The following is a 23,945-nucleotide window of genomic DNA, read 5'->3' as shown; positions in this document are numbered from 1 at the left end:
GAACTGGGTTAAATAAACCTTTAATCAATTAATTAATTATATAGGGAGTACCTGCCCACTTAATCAAGCCAAAAAACCCAAATACTTAAAGGCTGGAAAGAAAATAACGCACCTCAGTACACCCCCATCCACCCTAACAAAATCCTGGCTATGGCACTGGTACATTATTATAACCACCAAAGAAAAACAGCCAACCCTGTTGGCCATCACTATTATAATTCAACCCTTTGAGAGAGTTTGGGAGGGGGGGAAGAGAGAGCAAGAAAGAAACAGAACAGGGAGGGCGGAATGACATAATGAAGTGATAGAAGAGGGGAGAAACTTAAATTGTCTACATTTTAAAAAAATGAGCCATCTTCAGCATTTCCTTAGAGAGAAGGAAAAGTCAGGATATAAATCCTCCTGATAATCAAATAAATCAACAGCTGGTGATAACCGGCACACAGAATGAACATTTGTGGTCTGCAGTTCAAATTAATGATACCTTGTCCTACAGATTTTTAAATACTTCTAACGTATCATTGACTTATTGGACAACCTCCCAAGGTTGCAAAATTAGTCCTTTGGTCACAAGAGCCATTCTGTGAATCCACAGTATATGTTTAGAGAGCAGGTAAGTATCCTCGAATCAGATAAATGAAAACTGCACCATAGGAAGCTACCTTATGTTGAGTCTGGCCATTGGCCCACCTAGCTCCGTACTGTCTACTCTATGCAGACTGGTAACAGCTTCCCTGGGTTTCAAGCAGAAGTCTTTCTCAGCTCTATCTGGAGATGCCAGGGATTGAACCTGGGACCATCTGCGTGCAAAGCATGTGCTTGCCAGCCCTTCCCCAAATGCATTGAAGACAGAGTGCCATTTATTCTGGTTTACATATCTAGCCACAATGGTGTAATTTCAGAATGCCATAGCATGTGAGAGAAAGATTGCACGAGGCTTTCTACACCACCAGTAACTATGCTGCACACTTAAACCAAGATTGAGCTGGACACTGCTACACTCTGATTCAAGCTTTCTGTTAGACTATGTTGCAACAAATTAGAGAAGCTATTTTGATTGCGAGAAGAGCTACTTCGCACTGTCTTTTACGTAGGAGAGCACCAGCTTCTGGAGTTCCATTTGCCACAGGTAGTCTAGATATGTTTTTGATTCTTAAGAAAGAGATGACAATCATATTTCTGGAGAAAGCATACATATTTGAAGCTTCAACAGCCTGTGCTGCTAAATCAGGGATTGGGAACTTGGGGCCCGCTAGATGTTGTTGGACTGTAATTCCATCATCCCTCACCACTGGCTAGGTTGGCTAGGGCTGATAGGACCTGCAGTCCAACAACTTCTAGAGGAGCATATGTTCCCCACACTAAAACAAATCTTGAACTTTATAAATTATCACGCGGCTATTAGAGGCAGATTAACTCAGACAGTAGGGCCTGAAAATGCATCATTGGTTCAATCAATAAATGTTAGTAAACTTTGTGATCATTTTCTCCAGATAATAATTCTCCTGTCGCTCTTGAGCTCAGCAGTGTACTATCATACTATCATGCCCATATGCACATATGGATCAAGCAGCCATCCTTTTATTAGGTGTCCTTCAGAGGAATTCAGCTATATTAAGAAAGCAGCCAGACGCCTTGTGATGAAATACCAGTTTATGCCCAAGTTAAAAATAAAAAAAGTTCAATGTTGTGACATTTCAAGTGAAGGGAGGTTTTAGACTCTTTTTACAACTATGAGTTCAGAGTCATAGGAAACTTATAGGAACTCATCCAAAAACAAAATAATTACACACAGCTATGAAGAAATAGAATTTTCTTGATAGAATTCACTTTAAAAATACAGCATTAAGACACTGTATGTATTTTGATCCAGCCACCATGAAAGTTTCCAGGAAATCACTCTATCATTACATTCCTCTGCAAGGCCTACCATTGTTTTTATATATCCTGGATTTAATAGGGTTCCCCTCTTCAGAGGCAATGCTATTCCTATCAAAATTGGGACCCCCCCTTTTAAAAAAAGTTACCTAATTCCTTGCCCAAAGCAGTAACTGCATAATTCATCATTTGACTTTCTTCTCCCACCTCCAGCTGTTTTGCTCTCCAAAAAATAATTGTAGGCTCTCATTCACTACATTCCAGCATGCCAATTGCCTTATCAAAAAGTTATAGAAGAGCACCTCTTCAGCACCTTATGGTTGTCAAACCGCAGCACTTTCATAGAATCATAGAACAGTAGGGTTGGAAGGGGCCTACAAGGCCATCGAGTCCAACCCCCTGTTCAATGCAGGAATCCAAGTCAGGATTCTTTATAGCAGAGATACTTAAAACCAACCACATTAAACAAGTAATATTGTCTCTAAGGGAAACAGCAAGGACTCCATGGAATTAAGCTGCATCTTAAAGCATGCTCACTATGAAATATGTCTGACTGAATTCAGTAGGAATTACTTCCAAGCGAGTATGCTTAAGTCTGCAGAATTGAGATTGGAAGAGAATCCAATTTTAGAATTCAAACCAAAACTAAAATACCATTTTATTAAAATGATGGCATCAGAATTTAGGAGAAGGGATGATTCCTGGATTTGGTAAGCCACATTTAGTGTAATCCATTCTCATTCACTATGTCCATACTGAAAAGAAAGTCAGTATATTAGCTACGATATCAATGGAACTGATACATTTGGCAACATATAACAAGTCTTTTGAGCAGGTCCTGGATGGTCTCTGTTTTAAATATATGCTGTTGTTGTGTGTGTTATCTGTTTTATGTCCTTACATGAATGGTTTTATACTTTATATGATGTATTTTAATGGTTTTTAATTTTTGTGAAGTGCCCAGAGAGCTTCAGCTATGGGGTGATATACAAACATAATGAATGGACAGCTTCTAGACTCCTAGACTAATGCTCTGAACACATGCATATGCATATATGGCAGGGGGGACCCCTGCTTAAGAAATACTGGCAAAATGTCATGCTGTTCATTTTCAAAATGACTGCGTATAGGATAACTATTGAATCCAAATATAGTTTTGTTGGAGTAAAACTCCATCTATAGCTAAACATGGCTGGGATCTGAAGAACTATTTTAGCCATGTCCAGTGAGCTTTCATACTTTTTCTCTGATCAGCAGATCCCTACACTATATAACAAACTGCTTGCGACTGTTCCCTTTCAGAATGTGATTTTTCCATGCGATATTAGGAGAAGTGAGCTAGAGAAACCCAAGCTCCTACATATGCAAAACTAGTTGTTCCATTGTTTGGATTCTGGCTACTGTATTTTGTATGTTATAAAGACAATTCCTGGGGGCAAAATACAGTATATTATCAAGCCCAATGCCTTCACTGTAGTACTTTAGTCATACTTGAATTCTCAACTCTGCACTCTTTCGAAAATGACAAATCAGAACTACCATGGAACAACGGATAATTTAAGCCAAAATTTGAATGTAACTCCAGAGGTCTGGTCTTGATGAGTTTGATATATACAAAAACATAGTTTATATAGAATATACATTTTACACAGGAGACAAAAGAAATGTACATATTCAGTTTGGAAACCCTACTCCATTAATCCATGTTTTAAAGTAAAACTTCAAGAGCAGAATGAAATGTTTATAGTCTTTTGTCCATTTTCCTCTCATTAAGGTTGTTAACTCGAGAAACAATTTAAAGAAACAATAATTAAAGTTGTTCTGAGGCGAGAAACAGTTTGCATTTTCAGAAACAATGTATTTCAGTAAGTTCTAATTAGTAAAAAAGGAAAACAGTATCTGCTAAGAGCATTAATTTTGGAAATTCATAAATAAGGCTCACCACTGTAGTCATAGTATATAAATACATATACTGTTCCCAAAGTGGTAGGTTTGGAGTACTCTTTACACGGGAAGAACGGAGAATGATTTTAAAAATTTTTATAGGCGAAAGCACTGGGGACTGTACAGTGCCTCTGTAGTTATTTACAAGTATAGCTTGAGCAAGTACTATATAGTAAAACAAGCAAGCATAGAGGCAGGCGGTGCCAGTTCCAAAGCAAGACAAGTCCTGAATCCCCAAATCTAGAATTCCCTTTTTACAGCTTCCCTTGAATATATGCTGCTTGAGGAAATTTCTTTCAGGCCCAGCACTCGACTCTGCAGGTAGATACAACTCAAAGTACATTCCAGTCTGGCTTTAGAGAAACAATATACTGCCCATCAAGCAAGCAACATCAACTACTAGTATGTATTTTAAAAAGAGACCTAAAGGGGACCATCTCTTCCTTTTTCATAGGAAAACAGAGATAGGGTGTCCAATGTTAGTTCTACTTAGAGCAGACCTATTGAAATGAATGAGATTTAAGTGAGACTAACATTGGACACAACCCATATAGATCCATATGCAAGTTCAACTGAAAAAGCTCATAGCTTGACATTACTTTACTAGTACCCTAGATTTATAATGTGGGCTTTAAAAAATTAAATCTAATATACAGATTAGTCATCCTAAACTGGCATTCCTGAGGCATACACTGAAGGGTCAATATAATTAAAGAGGGAAGTATTCAAGAGAACATACAAATGTTAATGCCAGACTGTAATATGCATCATGGGCACTGTTTTAAGTTGAAAATGGCACACCATGCAAGCAAAGAACTCCACCACAATTTCAAATGTAGTTACATATATTCCAGGTTGCTTGTCAGGACAAACCTAGATGTTTGGGGGCAGACCTGGTTTGGATACCTGGGTCTCCACTAAAACATCTAAACCCAAGATGTTTGGAAGGAAGAACTCCTGTGGGCAGGAGAAGGATTCTTAATCTTTGCCCAGCTGACACTTTTCTCCTGCACAACCCTTCCCCCAGGTATGTCACGGCTGGGAGAAAAGCAATTGGAGAAGGGAATGCAGGTGAGAAGCAGCCGATAGGGGGAGCATTACCCACCCGTCACCCCCCAAGTTGCACCCTTCCCCCACTACTTTCTAGCTATTTAGTGACAACTCAGTCTGCAACCAAACATGTAGTTCAGATCTCAACTACCCCTGATGTTCACAATGAACCTCTATAACTAAGCAAAACTTTGAAGTTACACGAAGCCACCAATGCAAACTCTTGCTGTGATCCAGACAGCCCTTGTATGTGCACCAAAGGGACTGCATTTGTAACAGGACTTTTGGCTTTCTTCTTGGAAGCCACAGATGCTGCATGTGAAACTGCTTTTGAAGCTGCCCATGGCACAGAGTCTTCTGCCTGTGTGGCAACTGAGCAACTGCTATGCTAGTGCACAGCTCTCTCTCTCTCTGCACTGTGCATCTGCTCTGGAGACTTGATCATTCAGAGGTGTTTATCTTCATAAGCAATTCACAACCTCATTGTTGCTGTAATATACCAAACTTACAGCAGCCTCAAGTTTCAGTGTCAAAGAACAATGCTCAAATTTAATAAAAATGTGCATAAGCATTAGGTACAATATTCAGAGCTATATGATAGGATCTAGCAACAAACTCCATTACTACCAGATAAGATCTATTTGGTTATATGAATTCCAGAGCACTACTGATGCAAACAGTCTATGCTCATGTGCTGTGGACAAGTTCAAATAGAAAAAGAGGAAGGCTACACAACAGTCCCCCACAAAAAAAAAGCTTTCATGTATCAAGACCAATTTTTCTTTGTTGAAGTGGGTAAAGTTTCTGTGGGGAAGACGACAGTCTCTTTCTTTTTAGTAGAACAGAATTACTAGTAGCAGTTTGTGGGGGTGTGACTTCCATTTGTGATGTAAGGTTTTTGACATTGATTTTATTGTCCTTTTTCACTTCTGAGCCAGAAACAATTTCTTGGTGGAGTTTGCACAGTTCCAAAGTTGGTTGCAGAGTCAATGCTTTTGAGAAACCTTCTGCTTTTTCTACCAGGGTTGACAGAGACTGGGAGGAGGGTGGTGGTGAGAAGAGAAGAACAGAAAAGATTACATTATTAAAAATGAGCTATAATATACTGGGAATATTGCAATTCATAAACTGTCTTCAGGTATCTCAACAAAAGTCACATTCCAACATTAACTCACATGCTATGAATGTCAAAATGTTTCGTTGGTACTGCTTTGCAATTCCAATATACATTTAAAAAGGCTCAACAGAATGACATTTTTTTCCTAGAGATATACATATGTAATACATAGAATGACCACTTATGCCCATGTTTTCCACAGTGACCTTAATAATGTATCTTAATGCCAACACTGCATCACACTGTGTTCAACAAGAGCATAGAGGCACTCTCTATGGAAGAAGTTGAGCTAGGCAATTCTTCTCTTGAAGCAACAAACCCTAAGCATTTTCTTGGAGGTTGTATACGTTCTGTTCCAACTTAGTGGAAAACAGTGAAGCCAAAAAAGGAATTATTTAGCTTCTATATTTTATGAAATGTGTTATCAGTACTGAATCTCCAATGCACAAGAGCATAAATCTTTTTTAAAAAAATAAGTGATATTTTTGGAAGAATGATGATGAAAGCACATATGAGGTTTTAGTGTTTCAATTGTAAAGATATAAAACTAGTGATTCCCTTTTGATAGAGAGGGCCCCACAATAGGACACGATTACCTTGGGGGTGAGCCTCCACTCACTCACAAGTCTATTAGGCCAGCACTGAAGACTGGTGAGAATAAAACCAAAGTAGTTATGATATCCTCAACTTCTAGGTCAAAAACTAAAAGCAGCAGGTAGGTCCTGAACAGGCCCATGCAGAAGAACAATTAAAAACCAGTCTAGTAAATTTAACAAAATATAGGTTGTCTCCCTGAAACTCAGGGAATATTAAAAAGTCTTAGGGCGGCATCCAATGAGGCTGTTGTGCAAGCGTCCCCTAGCACCAATTCCACTGTGCAAGCAGGACAAACTGCTTGTGCAACAGAAATGTAACTCTTCCTATAGGGAGCAGTGAAACAAGCTGAAACACTCATTTCTGGATCGGGACAGGTCAGCGGAGCTCCCTTATGCAAGCTCCACTGACCAGCCCTGTCCCAGAAACCAGCGTTCCACTTGTTTCTAAATCTTCATTGTGCAAATGGTCCATCTCACTTGTGGAACGGAATTAGCAGGGGCATAGCATCCCACTGGATACTGCCCTTAGGGTGGAATACAATGTCGCATGAGCAGACTTCCCCTCTTGCAACAGGACTTTCTCCTCCTCTCATCCAACCCCCTGAAAATCTGCTCTGGAAGGTTTCCCAAATCTCTGGAGCAGATTTTGAGGGGATGTGGGGGCTTAGAGGAGAGAATTGCTGCCTCCTGCTTCCACTGACAGAAGTAGTTCTCTCAATACAACATTCTTACTTGGATTTCACCTTTATGCCTCAGCTCACGTATGTTGAAAATAAATATATGCCTTTCCAAATACAACTGCAGATTGTTAAAATAAAAATTAAATGGATCAAGTTACTTATTTCTTAGGATGTCAGCATCAGCGGGTCTCTATCTCTGGAAATAAGTTTAACTGTTTCTGGCTGATGAGAGCCACTGAGTTGAATCCAGGCTTAGTTATACTTAGAGAAGACCAACTGAAATCAATGGGACGTAAGTTAGTCATGATTAAGTCCCATTGATTCCAGTTAGTCTACTCTTAAGTATGACTAAGTCCAGATCCAACCCATTGCTTCCTCTTATAGATCTCACCTTAAATAACTCTCCAATGTGTCTGGATGCAGTTTTTGTTGAAAGCCTCAAGTCTGCCATACAAGAATCTGAAAAGAAAAGATTTTCATATCCTCTCCAAAAGGATAAGGTCAGAAAAATATCAATTTCCTCACTATAAAGTTAAAAAGGCGGGGGGAATCACAAGAGCACTATCACAGGCAATCTCTACTATGTCAAATAGTTAAGCAGTTTTAAAGTATTTTATTTCACTGGGAAAGCATCCTATGTTTCCGCATTAAGGAATGCAGTGATCTTCCTAAATTGTTGGATAATCTGGTCAATTTAAGAAAATCTTGCAAGATAAAAGAGCATACAATCCCTCTATAGCCCACTATATTTTATTTTACAACCCAATCACTGTTTAGCCTTTGGAAGATAAGTTATATGCAATGACATTCAACATTCAAGTCAGAAACAACTGTAATGACATCTGAAGTACAAAATATGTCTGAAATGTGTAAACATTTGCATCTGCTGAAATTGTACAAACTCCTCCTCTCCCACCCCACATAAGCAAAGAGCCAAATAAGTTGTAGTGATGGATAAAATCAGGGAGATCCAGGTTCAAATCCCTGCTCAGCCATGAAATTCACTGCGTGACCTTGAACTAGCTCCAATATCACAGACTAACCTGCTGTCAGGACACAACAGACAGAGGAAGAACTGGGTACACAAACCTGAGCTCTTTGGGGACGAAGGACTAGATTAAAATGTAAGACATAAATAACTATAAAAATAAGAGCAGGTTTGCAAATAGACACTCACCTAGTTGCCTAACATGAGTAATCATCACTTCCAGCTGATCAGGCAGGGAAGCTTTACAGACTCACACCTCTCATCAAGACTATAAATGTTTAACATAATTATGTGTGGGCAGGTGGGTTAATAAAAGCTTTTATGGGTTAGCAACTTTTATGAAAGCAAGAAGAAAGCGTTGGGTTGCTTTTTTGCTATTACTCCACCCCTTTATTTTTGTTCACTTTTTAAATTAAAAAAACTCACGTTTTCTAACTGAAGTCTATAAACTGTCATTAGGTAGATACTTTATATATTATGAAACTAGGATGTTTGCTTCCTGAAATCAGATTGATAGATTCTTCACCATAAACACAAAGGGTTACATACAACATTGCATTAGTGGGCTTCCTCTCGCGCAACAGAACTTTCCCCTGCAGCCCCCAAATTCTTTCTTGAAAGTTTCCCCAATCCTACGAAGCCAATTTGGATGGGGCATGCAGTGGGAGGGGGAATCCATTTTACTGACAGATGCCGTTCAGTTGGCAGATGCACAGCACTGGGTATAACCCAGACCTGTTTAATTCAGCTCTACTGCAATGCCTGTATTCATCTATTTGAAGTACAGGGCTTAGTTTTGAAAGATCTTCACTGAGTTATACCAAATTTCCATCTACAAGATCATAGAAATGTTTTGCAATTGATTGCTATTACTACTAGAGATCATTTAAAGTGTATATTGACCATATCTACTATGCATAATGGGCACTGTGGACCTTAAGTCGAAGCTTGCACACAGTATAAGCTTGAACAGAATGCAAGAGAATCCACGCTGTGCCACAGAGAGCATACAACCTAAGCCCCATTTCAGATGTTTAAAAATTCCGCATTTAAAAAAGCAGCCTGATGCTGCTACTGTTTGGGTGAAGTTAATATATGAGCCAGGGTGTCCGTGCCCAGACCAGTCTTCTGAAAGCCCCATTCACACAGCTTCTCTCAGGAAAGGGAGGAGGAGTCACACAAGCAAAACTCCTGGGGGTGATGTGTTGGCCTGGATACATTGCTTCCTCCATGTGGCTGCAGCAATGCGCTTGCGTTGTTAAGACAGGAAGGAAAGGAAAGAGTTGCCTTCCTGAGTGTGCAGTTCCACTTGGAATGCATGTCAGATCAGCCCATTTGGGCCGTATTTGTATCCTAAGGCCAATTCATATATTATTTGCAAAGTGTGTTTTAGAGCAGGACTCACTGTAAAATAAGAACTCACTGACATGTGGTGTACATGTGACAGGGAACTTTGAACTTCCTCTGACGGTTCACAAACCTGCATCTCTCCTTCGCACTATGTGTTGTTACTGCTATAAACACATTTGCCGAGCAAAATATGAATCAGCACTCACTCACAAGTATACTGTCTTTCCCAGTTCACAGAATACCTTGGGAGAGCCCTTCTCTAAGCAAATATAATGAGTAAGATAGCCCTGAATGAGGCACATTCAAGCAGCAGACATCAAGCAAGGGGGGGGGGAGCATAAAAAACTCTGAAATATAGTCAATGGATTGGATCCAGATTTAGTCATGCTTCAAGTAGGCAGATTAGTTAGGACTACGTTTGGACCCAACTCATTGAGCAAATTCCATTTGCATTGTCAGTTAGGGAAACTATAAAAGTTGGACTGATTCCACATAAACCTCATGGAGTGGGAAACTGCAGTTCCCTTTGCAGACAATACAAAGGCTATGTGCTTGCTGCTTCTGGACAACAGCCACTTTGTTCAGCAAAAATAAAAATTGTAGCCATGCAACTGAAACTGCTCTTTGTCACAAGCTCTGTCCTGGATTTTCCTGGCGTTTGATTTTTGTGTTGAAACTTGTCCCTTCAACAAGATAGATTCTTTCTTCTAATCAGGAGACAAGATTGTTTTGCATAATTATTTTGTCCCCTCTGGCCGACCGCTTAGGCTTTTTTGAGCAACACTGGAGACTGCACAGCTCCCTCAGCTGTGATAAGTAAAACCAAAACGGTACAAGTAGTTTCAGGTCAGCACTAGTTTTCACTCTTTGCAATTACAATTAAATTATTTACTGTCAACAGAAACAGCAAGAGAAAAAAGTTAAACCCAGAAACAAAAAGTGGAAAGCCCACCCATTGCAAAATGAGAACTCTCTGCTGGGTCAAACTCAGAAATAGGAAATTATAGGAAGTGAGGTGCTTAAGTTGAAAACATATTTTAAAATATTAATATTATGGTAGTAAAAAGAAAATGAAATTAACTAGAAATGACTCTTTATGTACTTTCCCTTATATAGAAAACAGCAAATACACAAATATGCCTGAATTGACAGGAAGACAACATTTCACTCATAAAAGCACAGTAGGAGCAAAAACAGACTTACAGAAGCAGAGAAGTCAAAACTCCCAGCAACTTTCTAGGTGATTCACCAGAGAATCATACAAAACATTTGGTATGTGAGGATAGAAGCCACCTCAAGGCGCTTAGGGTTCTGTACCCCCACTCAAACGTATAATGTATTTCCAATAACAAGCCTTGAAGGGAGGGCCCAAAGCAGTGCAGTGAGGAAATGGGTCACAATTCCCCACAAGGACTGAGTAACCAAAACAGCAGCAGTTACAGGAGATACTTGACAGAGTGGCTCAATGACTCTGGGAGGTTGCCACAGAGCTAAAGGGACCTAGGCCAGTTCACATCATCTGACAATTCACTGCAAACCAATGTTTGGGAGCCAGTATGGCACACTCTTACATATGATGTGGGAGAATAATGCCTTCCAGAACACCTACATGCTCTTATCTCCTTCAAATCCCTCCCCCAAATCCACTGTTTTCATGAAACACAATCCCTTAGTTTCCATTATCCTACTGTTTGGGGCTAACATGGGCAAGTTATTTCATCTTAGCCTTAGTTTTCCATCTGTAAAGTGGCACCAGTAGTGACAAGAGCTGCAGGAAGCTATGAATTGCAAAACCCTTTTATTATCAACGATTGCTTGCAAGCTTTCCACAAGCACTAGGCTGGCCTAATTTGAAGACAGAGAACTGGGCTTTCTGAACTGAGCTGGCCCAGCAATTCTTTCAAGATGGAATTAGCCAGGGAAACTGTTACATGATAGTATGTTAAAGGTACTTGATATTTAGTAACTGACTTATTTACACAGCTTCCAAAACACAGGGAAATGAAAAAAAGGAAATGAAATGTAGTGAGTAATCTAAATATCTTTGGTTTCTGGCCACCATAGTTACTAAACAGGGATATGTGAACATCTCAGACACTGTGCAAATACATACATTCAACATAGTGCACAAATCTGTGTAATATTTTGGTCCTCAATTTATTTTTTGCTCAGTTTAGAAATATAGTTAAGAAGCACTCATTGTTGGACAATGACTGCGAGATGCTGAAAGGACTCAAATTTGTTATATAGTTGTAGCTTTTTCTATTTCCAATCTATTTCCAATTCTTATAATATTCTTCTTTGCAACACCTGGTGAGCTAAGTAATTACTATTCACTTTTACTGCTGGGTATGAGTTGCCTCAAGTCACCCCATGAGTCCATGGGTGGGATTTGCAGACAGCTGTTCGAAGCACTGGACCTCACTGGCTCAAATGTGACGACAGCCACATACAAGGGAGAACTGTTTGCTCCAGAGGAAGCAGCAACTCTTCTAAGTTAAGAGGAAATGTTGCTTGAACTCAAGTCAAACCTGATAGCAAGACTTTATAATCTGTCCAGCTAAGGCTGTATTTACCAACTGCTAGTGATAATTACACACAGAGGTAGAACAATTCACATTGTATCCCAAGATCTGTTAACCATAGGGAGGAACTATAGGTCAGTTGTAGCACACATGCTTTTATTTATTTTTCAAATGTATATATTGCTTTCCACAACAATATCAAAGTGGTGAGCATAAAATACAATAGCATAAAAAACAAAAAAGGTAAAAGGTAAAGGTGTCCCCAACCAGTCGTGTCCGACTCTAGGGTGTGGTGCTCATCTCCATTTCTAAGCCGAAGAGCCAGTGCTGTCCGACGACGCTTCCGTGGTCATGTGGCCGGCATGACTGAACACCGAGGTGCATGGAACGCTGTTACCTTTCCCACCGAAGCGGTACCTATTTATCTACTTGCAATTTCTTGCTTTCGAACTGCTAGGCTGGCAGGAGCTGGGACTGAAGACAGGAGCTCACTCTGTCACGCGGCACTCGGGTCTCGAACTGCTGTCCTGCCGACCTTCCGGTCTGCAGTTCAGCGTCTTAACCACTAAGCCACCGCAGCCAACAATATAATAAAAACAACACAATACAAATTGATCAGCAATAAAACCCACACTCTACTGTGTGCTACAAACCATAGCTGGCTGGGTCGCACTTCAGGGAAAGCCTGTGTAAAGAGGTGAGTTTTAAGAAGACGTCTGAAGGTCAGAACTGTAGGGGCATGTCCAGTGTCGTTTGGTAAGGTGTTCCAGAGGGTGGGTGCTGCTACACTAAATGTTGTACTGCAAGTGCTCTTGAAGCAAACCTCAGGAGCATGTGGCACCACCAGAAGTGCTCTCTCTGATGACCGCAGAGATTGGGCAGCGACATAAGGGGTGAGGCGGTCCCTAAGGTAGCCTGGTCCCAAGTTGTTTAGGGCTTTATATGTTAACAATACCTTGAACTTCTCCAGGTAGCTTTCTGGCAGCCAGTGTAGTTCTTTTAGCAAGGGTGTAGCTTTCTGTCAAAAGGAGGCCCCAGTTAGCAGCCTTGCCGCTGCATTCTGCACCAACTACAGGTTCCAGACCAAGCCCAAAGGCAGCCCCACATAGAGTGCATTACAGTAATCCAGTCTTAAGGTCACCAGTGCCTGTACCTCGATGCCTGTGGCTAAGCTATCCTAGTTAGGGATGGCTGTCACTGGTGAACCAGCCAAAGCTAATAATAAGCACTCCTAGCCACCGAAGCTACGTGAGCCTCAAGTGACAAAGATGAATCCAGGAGTAGCCCCAAATTACGCATCTGTTCCTTCAGGGAGAGTATAACCTCATCCAAAACAAGCAATGGACCTATTTTCCCAGACCTGTGGCCCACTGTGCTTTTGTTTTGGTGCTTGGCATACCGAAGGTCCTGAGTTCAATCCCTAGCTTCTCCAGTTAAAGAGGGACAGGTAGGAGGTGATGGGGAAAGACCTCTGCCTGAGACCCTGGGGAGTTGCTGCCCATGAGAGCAGATAATACTGATCTAGAACAGGGGTGCTGAACCTCTTTCACCCCAAGGGCCAAAATTCAATTTTGGAGAAGTTCTCAGGAGCCACATTCCAGTGGTGAGCAGAGTGAAAGGCAAAAGGGGAGGAGCAAAAATACCGGCATATTTTAGCTTAAAGTTCTTACTGCCAGTAACTAAGCTTAGGAGAGGCACCTGAACTGTTCAGAATGGGAAAAAAACATGCAAAAGCCCAGGAACCACCAGATGATTGGTGACTGGGGGGGAAGTGGGTGGGGCCAGGGAAATGAGTACGGCCATCTGGAGAACACTGGAGAGCCAGATTGGGACTCCAGGTGGGCCAGATTTGGCCTGTGAGCCCAAGGTTCAACTCCTGTGCTTTAAAGACTTTTAAACATTTATTATGGCATAAGCTTTTGTGAGCTAGAATGTACATTACCAGATGCATGATGCAGTTTATCCTAAACTGTGTAAAGGGGGAAAAAAAATCTCTATACCCATATGTACATATGCCTGCCAATCTAAGAAAACACTTCATGCATCTGATGATGTACATTCTAGCTCATAAAAGCTTATGCCATAATAAATGGGCTAAAGTCTTTAAGGTGACACAAGACTCTGTTTTTGCAGCAACAGATTAACACAGCTATTCCTCTGAAACGGAATAAACAGATTATGGAGTGTTTTAACATACGACTGTCATATGCTATGAAAATAATAATGCAATGAAACATGTTTACAATGGCTGCACTTTCTAGTTAGCATTAAACTATATAATTTCATTGCTTAAGGTAAGTAGTTACCTTGAGAAGGTTCTGCTTTTATCTCTTCAGGATTCACAATAGGTTGATGGCAGCCCTACATAAATAAAAACACATTTAAAGTCTGTTTGACTAAGTATTTGGCTTGCTTTCAGTTTTTATGATGTTTACAATGGGGCAGCATTCATAACTCAGAACACCTTGTTCTTGAGTGTACAATGACTGGGAAATTGGGTTCAGTGAGAAAGACATGCAGTAAGATTATTATTTATTAGTATTTATTCGCAATATTTCCATACTGCTTCTCATTTGCACAAATCCTGAAGCAGTTTATAAAAGAATATATAATATATATTATAATACAATAAATAGTATCATATTAGAGACTGTTTAAAGGCTGCTCATGGCTGGAAGAAAGACAAAGTAAAACTATACATTCTCAATAAATGCTAGAACATGCCAGCACTGAGGCCTAGCATACTACCAAGGGGCAGGTGCCACCACAGAGAAGGCAGGTGCCACCGCAAAAAAGGCCCATCTTCATATCACTGCCAAATGGCACAGACAACAGGGCCTCCTCTAAAGATTGTAGAGGCCTGGGAGATTGATATCCAGTTGTATCTAGTAGTTCTGATACCTGGAATATCTAAAGATCTATCCTTCTCTCTTATCCCATTTTATCTGATTATCTAAATACTGCTATTACAAAAAAAATCCCTTCAAACTCTAATCTGAATTTATCAAATTATCATTATCAAATTATTGCATTATCAATTTAGAAGAAAATCTAAACACTGCCCTCTGTTGCATGGCTAAAGAAGTGGTGCTATTTTAAAAGTATCTTAGAAGTCCACATCAGACCTAAGGATCTACTAACTAGACATTACAAGAGACACAGAGCTGCCACCACTCCATGTCTCGAATAGTCTCTTCCTGGTAATCTTTTATGTAATGCATAACATGATTGATGTTGTGTTGCATGCCTCAGATCACAGGCTGGCAGTGGCAGGGGATTTCACATCATAATGATGTGTAAAACTAGACATTACTGGGAAGACAGTGAGAGGGACACAGAGCGGCAGCAGTTCCATGGTTCTTGTAGTGTCTATTCTGGCCTTTAGAGAGCCAGCATGATGGAGAGGATAGAGTGATGGAAATGAAACTGGGTGGGAATGGAACTTCTAACCCTGTTTAGCCATGAAGCTTGTTGGGTGGCTTTGGACAAGTCACTACTGCTCAGCTTCACCTACTACGCAAGATTATTGTGAGCATAAAAAACAACAACATAACCCCACATGTCACCCTGAGCTTGGATGGGATACAAATGTGGTAAATAATAAAATCAATACCTTTCCAAGTAATTGTTCATTTAAACAACATCTTAAATCAACATACAAGATGGAGTAGAAATAGTCTATGGCTGGAGGTTTTGATATTAACAGGTAACATTTAGAAATGGGAATTTTCACTCTGAGAATATATGAATTCCCTCCTAGGAATCTATCTACCCAAGGAAAGGATGCTAGCAGAGACAATGGCTACACAGCAAAAAAATTGGAAAGTAACACAGTTACCTGTTCCTCTTTCCCCCTCCACTCACTTCTTCTCTACTCCAGTTCTACTGCCTTCACAAAGTAAATGACTTCTGAAAATACACCCCCTTCTCAGATCCACAGATACAAATTCAACTCTTTCCATTGGATCGGTGCCAATGTAAGGCCCCTGTAGGCAATCAGCTAGGCATGCACTGTGGCACACCTGCCCTGCATCATGTTCAGTAATGACAAGTCTTAGCGTTCAAAAACACTTCATATTCATCTTAATAACACTTGTAAGAGGTCTGAAAGGTAGGCTAGTGTTATTATCCCCACACTGTAGATGGGGAAGACAGAGGGTGACAGAGTGTGGCCTTTACAAGGGTACTTAGCAAGGTCATGGCCAAGGTAAGATTTGAATGGGGGATTCATAGCTGCTACACCATAACAATTTAGCAGTGTTATAGTAAAACCCAAATTCTGACACTCACAAACATCTGCTGACTTAGTCATAAGCAAAATTATTGATAATCTAGTTTTCCCTTGAAGTACACATATCTTTTCCCAGTGAACTAAGTATTAGGGTTACTCACCAACAATTCTTGCTGTGTTTTAATGGCTCTAACTGCATGCATTTGCATTTTTCTGGGATAGTGATTACGCTTGGAAGCCACCTCCACTATTAACTCATCAAGCTGATCTTCAAGGAGTTTGATGTCCGTATCTAATTTCCAAGAAAAATATGAACATGAAGTATATGAAAACAGACTGTGTGCAATATCTCTGCAAGAAGTGTGAGCTTGCCCCCAGAAAACCCATGAGCCAGGTGGTCTAGGAGCTCTAAGAAATGCATGGATGAAATGTGCATTTCCACTTCACTCCCAGAGAAAGACACACATTCAACTTTAGTAATTAAGTAAGAAATAAAAATAGGAAGATGCATATACTTCGCTCCCCCTTGATCAGGGATGTGTGGAACCAGGACGATGGACCAGAGATTATGTATGCATCAAGTACGCTGAACTGGGCAATTTGTGAACTATAACTAAAATTGCACCTCAACTGCTACAATCCTATTAACTGTTAATCATGGAGTGGGGAATGGAACACTTAGACCATTATGAAAGAAAGATTGTCTCTCTTACATGACCACAAAACAGTTTGAAAGGGGGGCCATCAACTTAGCTGCATAAAACACTCCCAAAACTACTGTCAGCAGAGTTTTTATTCATTGTTACCAATCATTACCAAGTGAGAAAATAAGGTGAGCTTACAGGTGAGCATCCTCGGTGACTACATTTAAGACAGCAAAGTCTTTCATTATAAAAAGCATCTGATTGATGATTTACTGTAAAATTAAAACTGTATACAAGATTATTGCCTAAAGAAATAGATTTCAGCCAAGCTTCTAAGTAAGAATCCATTTAACTCAAATATGGAAACACAAAGAGCCTTGTGGCACCTAAAAGACCAATAATTTTAAGCTACAATCCACTTGCTCTAGTTTACAAATGTTGTGCCATAATATGTTTGTTAGCCTTTCAGCTTCCACAAAACTGTTGTTGATTTTGCTGCAACAAACGCTAAGGAATTCCTCTCAAAGTAGCGGTATTAGTACTGGCAATGATGTATTTCGAGCAGCCTCTGCTGGACAAGCATGGTAACTTCTAAAACAAAAAACAAACAAAAACAAACCTGGGGAAAGGAGTTGTGTTTTTTGAAGCTTTACAAAGAGCCCAAACCCAGTAGCAACAAAATCTGAGAACATCTAGGAGCAGAAACCAACATCATTCAATAAAGATTTTACTCTACATTTGGAGTCAGAATGCATCTTTTGATATTCAAGAACTACACTAAAATTTACATACTTTCCCCACAGATGTTCATATTGCTTCAAGTAAATTAAAAATAAAATAAAAAGATACTTCTGAAATATGTTAAGTTATAATACCTTTTCACCTCAACATAAAAACATGGGTCCCAACATCCATTTGTTTAAGTCATTCACTATATTAAATTTGTACTACAAAAAACCTTAAAAATTCATAGTGTACATACGTTGTACGTTTGATACAGAGATTGATGAAGACGACACACCCATCTCTCGCTAATCTTTTAAACATATATTTATATAAACATACATTTACATAAAGTATATGGATGTACGCACGCTCACGATTTGTATTTTGTTAAGTATTAATACCACGGCAGGTAAAAGTCCAAGTCCCCAGTTATTCCGGCTTATAAAAGAATAATGCTGGAATCCATAGCTCCAAATACTTTGGAATCCAAAGTATTTTCAGCCTGTTCTCATTCAAAGCCATGGGAAAACCTTATTTGCATTCATTGGTCTAGTTGAGATGCAGTGTTAAGGTAAACTATGTGTGCACAAACATCAGCAACCTTCAGGCTTGCATGTTCCCCCCTCTCCTCTCTTGTACGTCCTCAAGGATGGGGGTGACAGGAAGCTTTCGCTTCCACTTTTAAACTAACCAGAATTCCTCATAATGTCCAGATTTGAGGGAACTCTTGTTAGCCAGGAGTGGGCAACTTGTGGCCCTCTTGTTTTGGCCTATAACTCCTATGATCCTTCAACGTTGGCTATGGTGGCTAGGGCTGATGGAAGATGTAGGCCAAAACATCTGGAGGGCCACACATTGCCCAACCCTGGTTTAAACTATGGTTTGAGAACAAGCCATGGCCTGGTCTTGGTTTGTTGAACTAATCATGGTTTAAACTAATCAGTATTTTCATGAATATGGACATAACCACAAACTCTGGTTAGTTTAAAAGTCAAAGCAAAACTTCCTATCCCCACCCAGCAGCTACTCCAGAGGAGGGCAGAATGTGAGCCTGAGGGTTGGTGCTGCTCATGCATGCAACACTAAACCATAGTTTAGTCTTCTGTCCAAAAAGGACCACTCACTGTTTCCATGCCCAATAACTACGAAGACCATTTCAAGCCCATATTACCTACATTTTTAATACTGTTTAGCTTAAGAGCAATGCAAACTGAAATAAATGAGTATTTTCACAAAGTATATTACTATTCAGAGTAGGAAGACCATATGAACAATACAGACACACTATTTTCCACGAGGTTCATCTTATTTTATGGGGAGTTCAACCAAATCTTGATTCTTTATTCAAATTTCAAGGTGTTCATTTTGCAATATGTAGTTTTGTGAGAGGCATTAAGTCTTAAAGAAATGAAAAATTACCCCAACTAGGAGTTGAAATGTCAACTTCTCTCAGTCAAAACAAAAAATCCAAAATAAGAGAAAATGTAAAATAAGCCATGTCACTACCGTATGGTTTTTTGAACATCATTTTTCAAAAGAGAATAGAAACATTAAACCAAGAGGGGAAAAAATGGCAAAAAACTATTTACAAGGTATAGGAAAATAAACCAAACCATATAGGATGTAATACAAGCTTATCTGGTGATACAATATACTCCAGGGGTGCCCAACCTTTTTGGACCTGTGGGTACATTTGGGACCATGCTGTGGGCACCACCACATATTGCCTAATCAGTGGATTACCACTTTGACGTCTGTGGTGTTTGGCTGTCATGTCTATGGATCTTAGGCTGCATCTTATTCAGAAAAAACGTTTGTTTCATGTCTATTGGACACCACAATGTCTCTTTAATAAGGAATTGTCTAATTTGACTAACTGCTGGTGGTGCAATACAGCTTCTTTTGAACATATGTTTTGGCGATGCCCAGTAGTTGCTTCTTTTGGGGAGGAGGTTATTACACAGATAAATTTTGTACTGGAACAGTCTTTAATATTCACTGATGTACCACTCTTTTAAATTTACCTGCTTCATGGAAATTAACAAATGGTCAGTGTGAATGGATTCTCTGCACCCTTTTGACAGCTAAAAGACTGTTTATCCTTCCGGTATTGTAATAGCAATCACCTCCTATAATGCAATGGATTGAGGACCTTACAATGATTTCAGTATTTAAATGGGTGGCATATAGACACCACCCTCAAATGGATACTTATTTGGATATTTGATCCACTTTTGTTGAAACCCATTTATAACTGCTAGAAGGAAACGAGGGGGCGATCTCCATCGGGTGCCCGCAGGCACCACATTGGAGACCCATTTGCAGGTGCCACTGGAGATGCCTGTGAATGCTATGGCGCCTGTGGGCACTGCATCGGGGACCCCTGATATACACAATGGAATAAGCAAAGAAAAATTTAAAAATGTATGAGTCAGTAATATTTCTTTTATACCCTCCTCAGTATCTGTTCTCTAGGTTCAGTATTTGCCAGGCACCAACTGACTCATCCTCCAAGGTGCAAAGGAATCTTAATTCATTATTAATCTGCAGGTATTAAGTTGGAAGTGTCAAAACTTTCAGACTAAGGACACAGTCCTATGCACATTTAGACAGAAAAAAGTCCTACAACTTGCAGCTTGGGGAATGCTGGGAGTTGTAGGACTTTTTTTGGTCTAAACACACATAGGACTGTATGCTAACTGAATTTATAACAAATGTATTTCACCTTCTGATGTTTTGCTAAGGTATATTTCTGGAGTAGGGTGTCACAATATCAATATCTCTACATTATGTTTCAAAATAACATCTCTTTAAAAAAAATTTGGAAAGCCTCATTTTGCTTACCTCCTTTAAAATATTCATTTCACTAAAATGGAACCAATAATTGCATCGTTTTCACCTCAAATAAAAACTTAATACTGCATGTTGTCTAATCTTACAGTCCAAGAACTTACCTAAAATAAAACTGCAGTATTGAAGCTTTTATGTATTAAGTCTTACAGGGTCATTGCAATCAATAGAAGCTATCTGGAGTTCCCAAATTACACCTTTCTTTCTGCAAATGTTCAAACATTATTCATTCATACCATTTTTCACTTGAGATAAAGTCTTACACATAATTATAAATTGTCCTCTGTGTTTACTTTAGCGAACCAGCAGATGGCAGTGAAGCTAAGCATGCATATAATTGCTTCAACTGTTTAAAAATGTTTTTCCTACTCTGTCAGTGGTTCCCTTCCAGATTGTTAAGATTTGGGAATCTAGGGTTTTTAACCTACTGAAGTTTCTGTTAATGGCACCTAGTTCTTTGTATAGGATTGCCTTGTATATAACGAGAGTCACAAATCAGTCAAGACTCAGTACTTGAAGTCAGTTTAGTCCCTATTAACATCACTGGAACTAAGCATGTAATCTTAGACGGACTTCCTTAACAGTTAAGTTTCGGGGGTGGGGGTGGAATCAACAAGACATTGTTCCAAATAACTGCATTTAAGATTGAAGCATACACCAAAGAATCCCAGCTGGAAGGGATACTATCTGATTTGATTTGTACCCCACGTTTCTACAAAACAAGTGGCATTCAACTCAGCTAGTTTAACACCCTGCCCCAAGACATCCTACATTCTTTAAAGCATCCCTGACACATATTTACAAATATACAATTGTGAATCCATACTGACAACCTTACAAACTAATGCAGAAACTTCATTCTTCACAGGATGCTAGGAAGCTGCCTTATATCAGGTCAGACTATTTGTCTATGTAGCCTGGTATTGTCTGCCTGGCAATGGCTTTTCAGAGGTCTTTCCCATCACCCCCTACCTGGTCCTTTAACTGGAAATGCCAGGGATAGAACCCATGACTTTTCACATGCAAAGCATGCCCTCTACTAAGTTATGGTCCTCTCCACTTACAATGAAGTTTTCCCCAGAACACTTCTATACCAGGAGATCAGACCAGCTGTTTCTATGCCAGACTAATACTGCAGGGGTGGCCCTACAGTAGGGACCAAGTAATTTTGTTCAGATGTACAGAAATTCACAAAGACCTATTTAAATATCGCCACAAACTTGGAAATTAAACAAGCAGCCCACCATGGGCTAAGCAATCACTTCTTATGGAGGATAAGGCTATCAATACCTACTAGTCATGATTATTATATATCTCCAGGATCAGAGGCAGTATCTCTCTGAACAGCAGTTGCTAGAGAACATGAGTAGGAGGTGCTTTTGTGCTCAAGTCCGGCTGCATGCTTTCCATAGGCATCTGGTTGGTCACTGTGAGAACAGAATGCTGGACTAGGTAGCCTTTGGTCTGATTCAGCATGCTCTTATGTTCTTAGTGTTTCTTGTGGATAGGAGGGAAAACAGGACTAAGCACTTGCCACAATTACCCATGAGAACATCACTGGAATGAAAATGTGTGAAAATTTGATCTAGAATACATTCAGTACTAGACCGCTTCTTTAAAAGACATGTAGATGCACACTGATAATACTTGTGTTGGACAAAATAATAAAAGTTTGAATAATGAAGCACAAAACTAAGAAATTACATTCGAAAGTTCACATACCATTTTGAATATCATCTGATGACTCCTGCCATAGCTGTCCATTAACAGTGACATTCTCTTGTACAGCGGTTTCAAAGTTCTGCAGTAAATGTATTGAACAAGACACTTTAAAAATACCTGTCTCTACCAGTATAACAGAACACAACAATCCTCATTCTATCACCCCTCTTTTCACATCTCTATGTAGGAAAAGTAGCAAACTATGGAGAAGAACTGGTTCAGAAAACCTTGGAGGCAAGCTAAAATGAGTATTAGTAATGAGTGTGGTGTCCAATGCATGCCAATATTTTAAACAGACATTGGCAAAAGACCTCCAATAGTATGCCAACATAGTAGAATGCCAACACACACACATACAACCATTCAGCAGAAATGGCCCTAGGTATTTTGGAGCCAAGGTAAAAAAGCCAAATGTGCTCCTATGCTGGTAAAAAAAAGTGGTGTGTTGTTTTTTTTTACATAAAAGCCAGTCCCTAACATTCCATCACATGTTAATGTGATCAAGAAGCAGAACATATGATGGGGCTCTACAAATAGGGAAGGTTTGATGTTCCACTGTAATATAATATGAATAAACTTTAAACATTTAGAATAAGCACTTCACAAATAGAATTATACAGTGAATATCAAGGATGCCACTTTTTGTGGGCTATACACCTGAGCCATAAAAAATTCACAGGGGCACCTTTCCCTAGCACAGAAACAATGATAACAACAACTTCACTGGTTAGCTACTCAGTTCCAGGGCTTAATTTAAAATGCTGGTAATAACTTTTAAATCCCTTAGTGACCAGGGTACCTACAATTTCCCCCATAAGAACCTACCGGTGCTTTAAAACCAGCATCAAAGGTCCCAATTTCTGACCCACCTGCACTGGAAATCTGACAGGTACCAGGGACAGCACCTCCTCAGTTGTGGCACCACAACTGCAAAATCCCCCCTGGGGAGCTCTGACGGGCTTTCTCGCTTAAAAAAAAAAGTTATTTACTGCACATATGCTTTCTGTTGTACTAATTGTTTTTATACTGTGTTAATCTTGTCGATTGTGGTTAAGATGGATTTTTTGGTTGCCTTGGCAGGAAAGCATCTAAAAATGAACCATGGCATAAAATAAAAACACAATTCCTGCCTGCCATGCTTTACTAAAGGCAAGAGCCTCCGTGAGAAGATTTCGCAACGAACATCCCAGCTTTACGGAACAAGTCCCCACAAGCAGCGAAACGAGCCTAGGTTTTGATCATTCGATCTGGCGGAGCTATTCTTAACGAGGGGGGCCTTAAGCTAAAAGAGGCGCTTGACAATAGAGCTCGAATCCCAAAGGGCCGTGGGAGAGGCGGAGCGGCTTACCCAGAGCGCTTCGCCGAGAGCCTGTTCCAAGCTCTCGGCCTCCACCGGCTGCCCAGCCCCGAGCTGGCGCACGAACGGCCCGTAGCTGCCCAGCAGCTCGCCCGTCCAGCGGCGCGAGCGGCACTGCACCCAGGGGTCCCGAGGCGGCGGGGAAGAAGACGCGGCCGGCGCCTCCATCTCGGCGGCCGTTTCCCGCTCTCTCAAAACCGTCCCCTGGCCTAACCCGCCCGCTCCCTCGTAACCCGGAAGCGGAAATAAGCCGAGCCGCGTTTCACGTCTTACCGAGGCAAGTTGCA

At 40.2% G+C, this 23,945-nt stretch overlaps 1 protein-coding gene across 1 annotated transcript; it reads right to left on the bottom strand.

Moving 5' to 3' along the window:
* Nucleotides 1-1,637: 1,637 nt before the first annotated feature.
* Nucleotides 1,638-23,893, bottom strand: NSL1 (NSL1 component of MIS12 kinetochore complex). The gene is made up of 6 exons (XM_084828841.1): nucleotides 23,650-23,893; nucleotides 22,302-22,380; nucleotides 16,521-16,651; nucleotides 14,435-14,489; nucleotides 7,657-7,724; nucleotides 1,638-5,907 (listed from the first exon to the last, which is right to left on the bottom strand). The coding sequence occupies exons 1-6, from the start codon at nucleotides 23,824-23,826 to the stop codon at nucleotides 5,632-5,634; spliced, it is 786 nt and encodes a 261-aa protein (XP_084684967.1). The 5' UTR covers nucleotides 23,827-23,893; the 3' UTR covers nucleotides 1,638-5,631.
* Nucleotides 23,894-23,945: the final 52 nt, after the last annotated feature.

The sequence above is a fragment of the Heloderma suspectum genome, chromosome 1 (assembly GCF_057233095.1).
Source record: "Heloderma suspectum isolate Gila_16-S chromosome 1, 16-S_ref, whole genome shotgun sequence".
Taxonomy (NCBI): domain Eukaryota; kingdom Metazoa; phylum Chordata; class Lepidosauria; order Squamata; family Helodermatidae; genus Heloderma; species Heloderma suspectum.
This window is presented reverse-complemented; position numbering and strand designations above follow the sequence as displayed.

What these genes read in the sequence shown, in the direction of transcription:
- NSL1 (XM_084828841.1), bottom strand. Translation starts at nt 23,826, where the DNA reads ATGGAGGCGCCGGCCGCGTCTTCTTCCCCGCCGCCTCGGGACCCCTGG. An exon ending in ATCAGATGATATTCAAAATG is followed by an intron (nt 16,652 to 22,301) that starts GTATGTGAACTT and finishes CTTGGAAATTAG; the next exon opens with ATACGGACATCAAACTCCTT. An exon ending in ACATTGGAGAGTTATTTAAG is followed by an intron (nt 5,908 to 7,656) that starts GTGAGATCTATA and finishes CCCTCCTCCCAG; the next exon opens with TCTCTGTCAACCCTGGTAGA.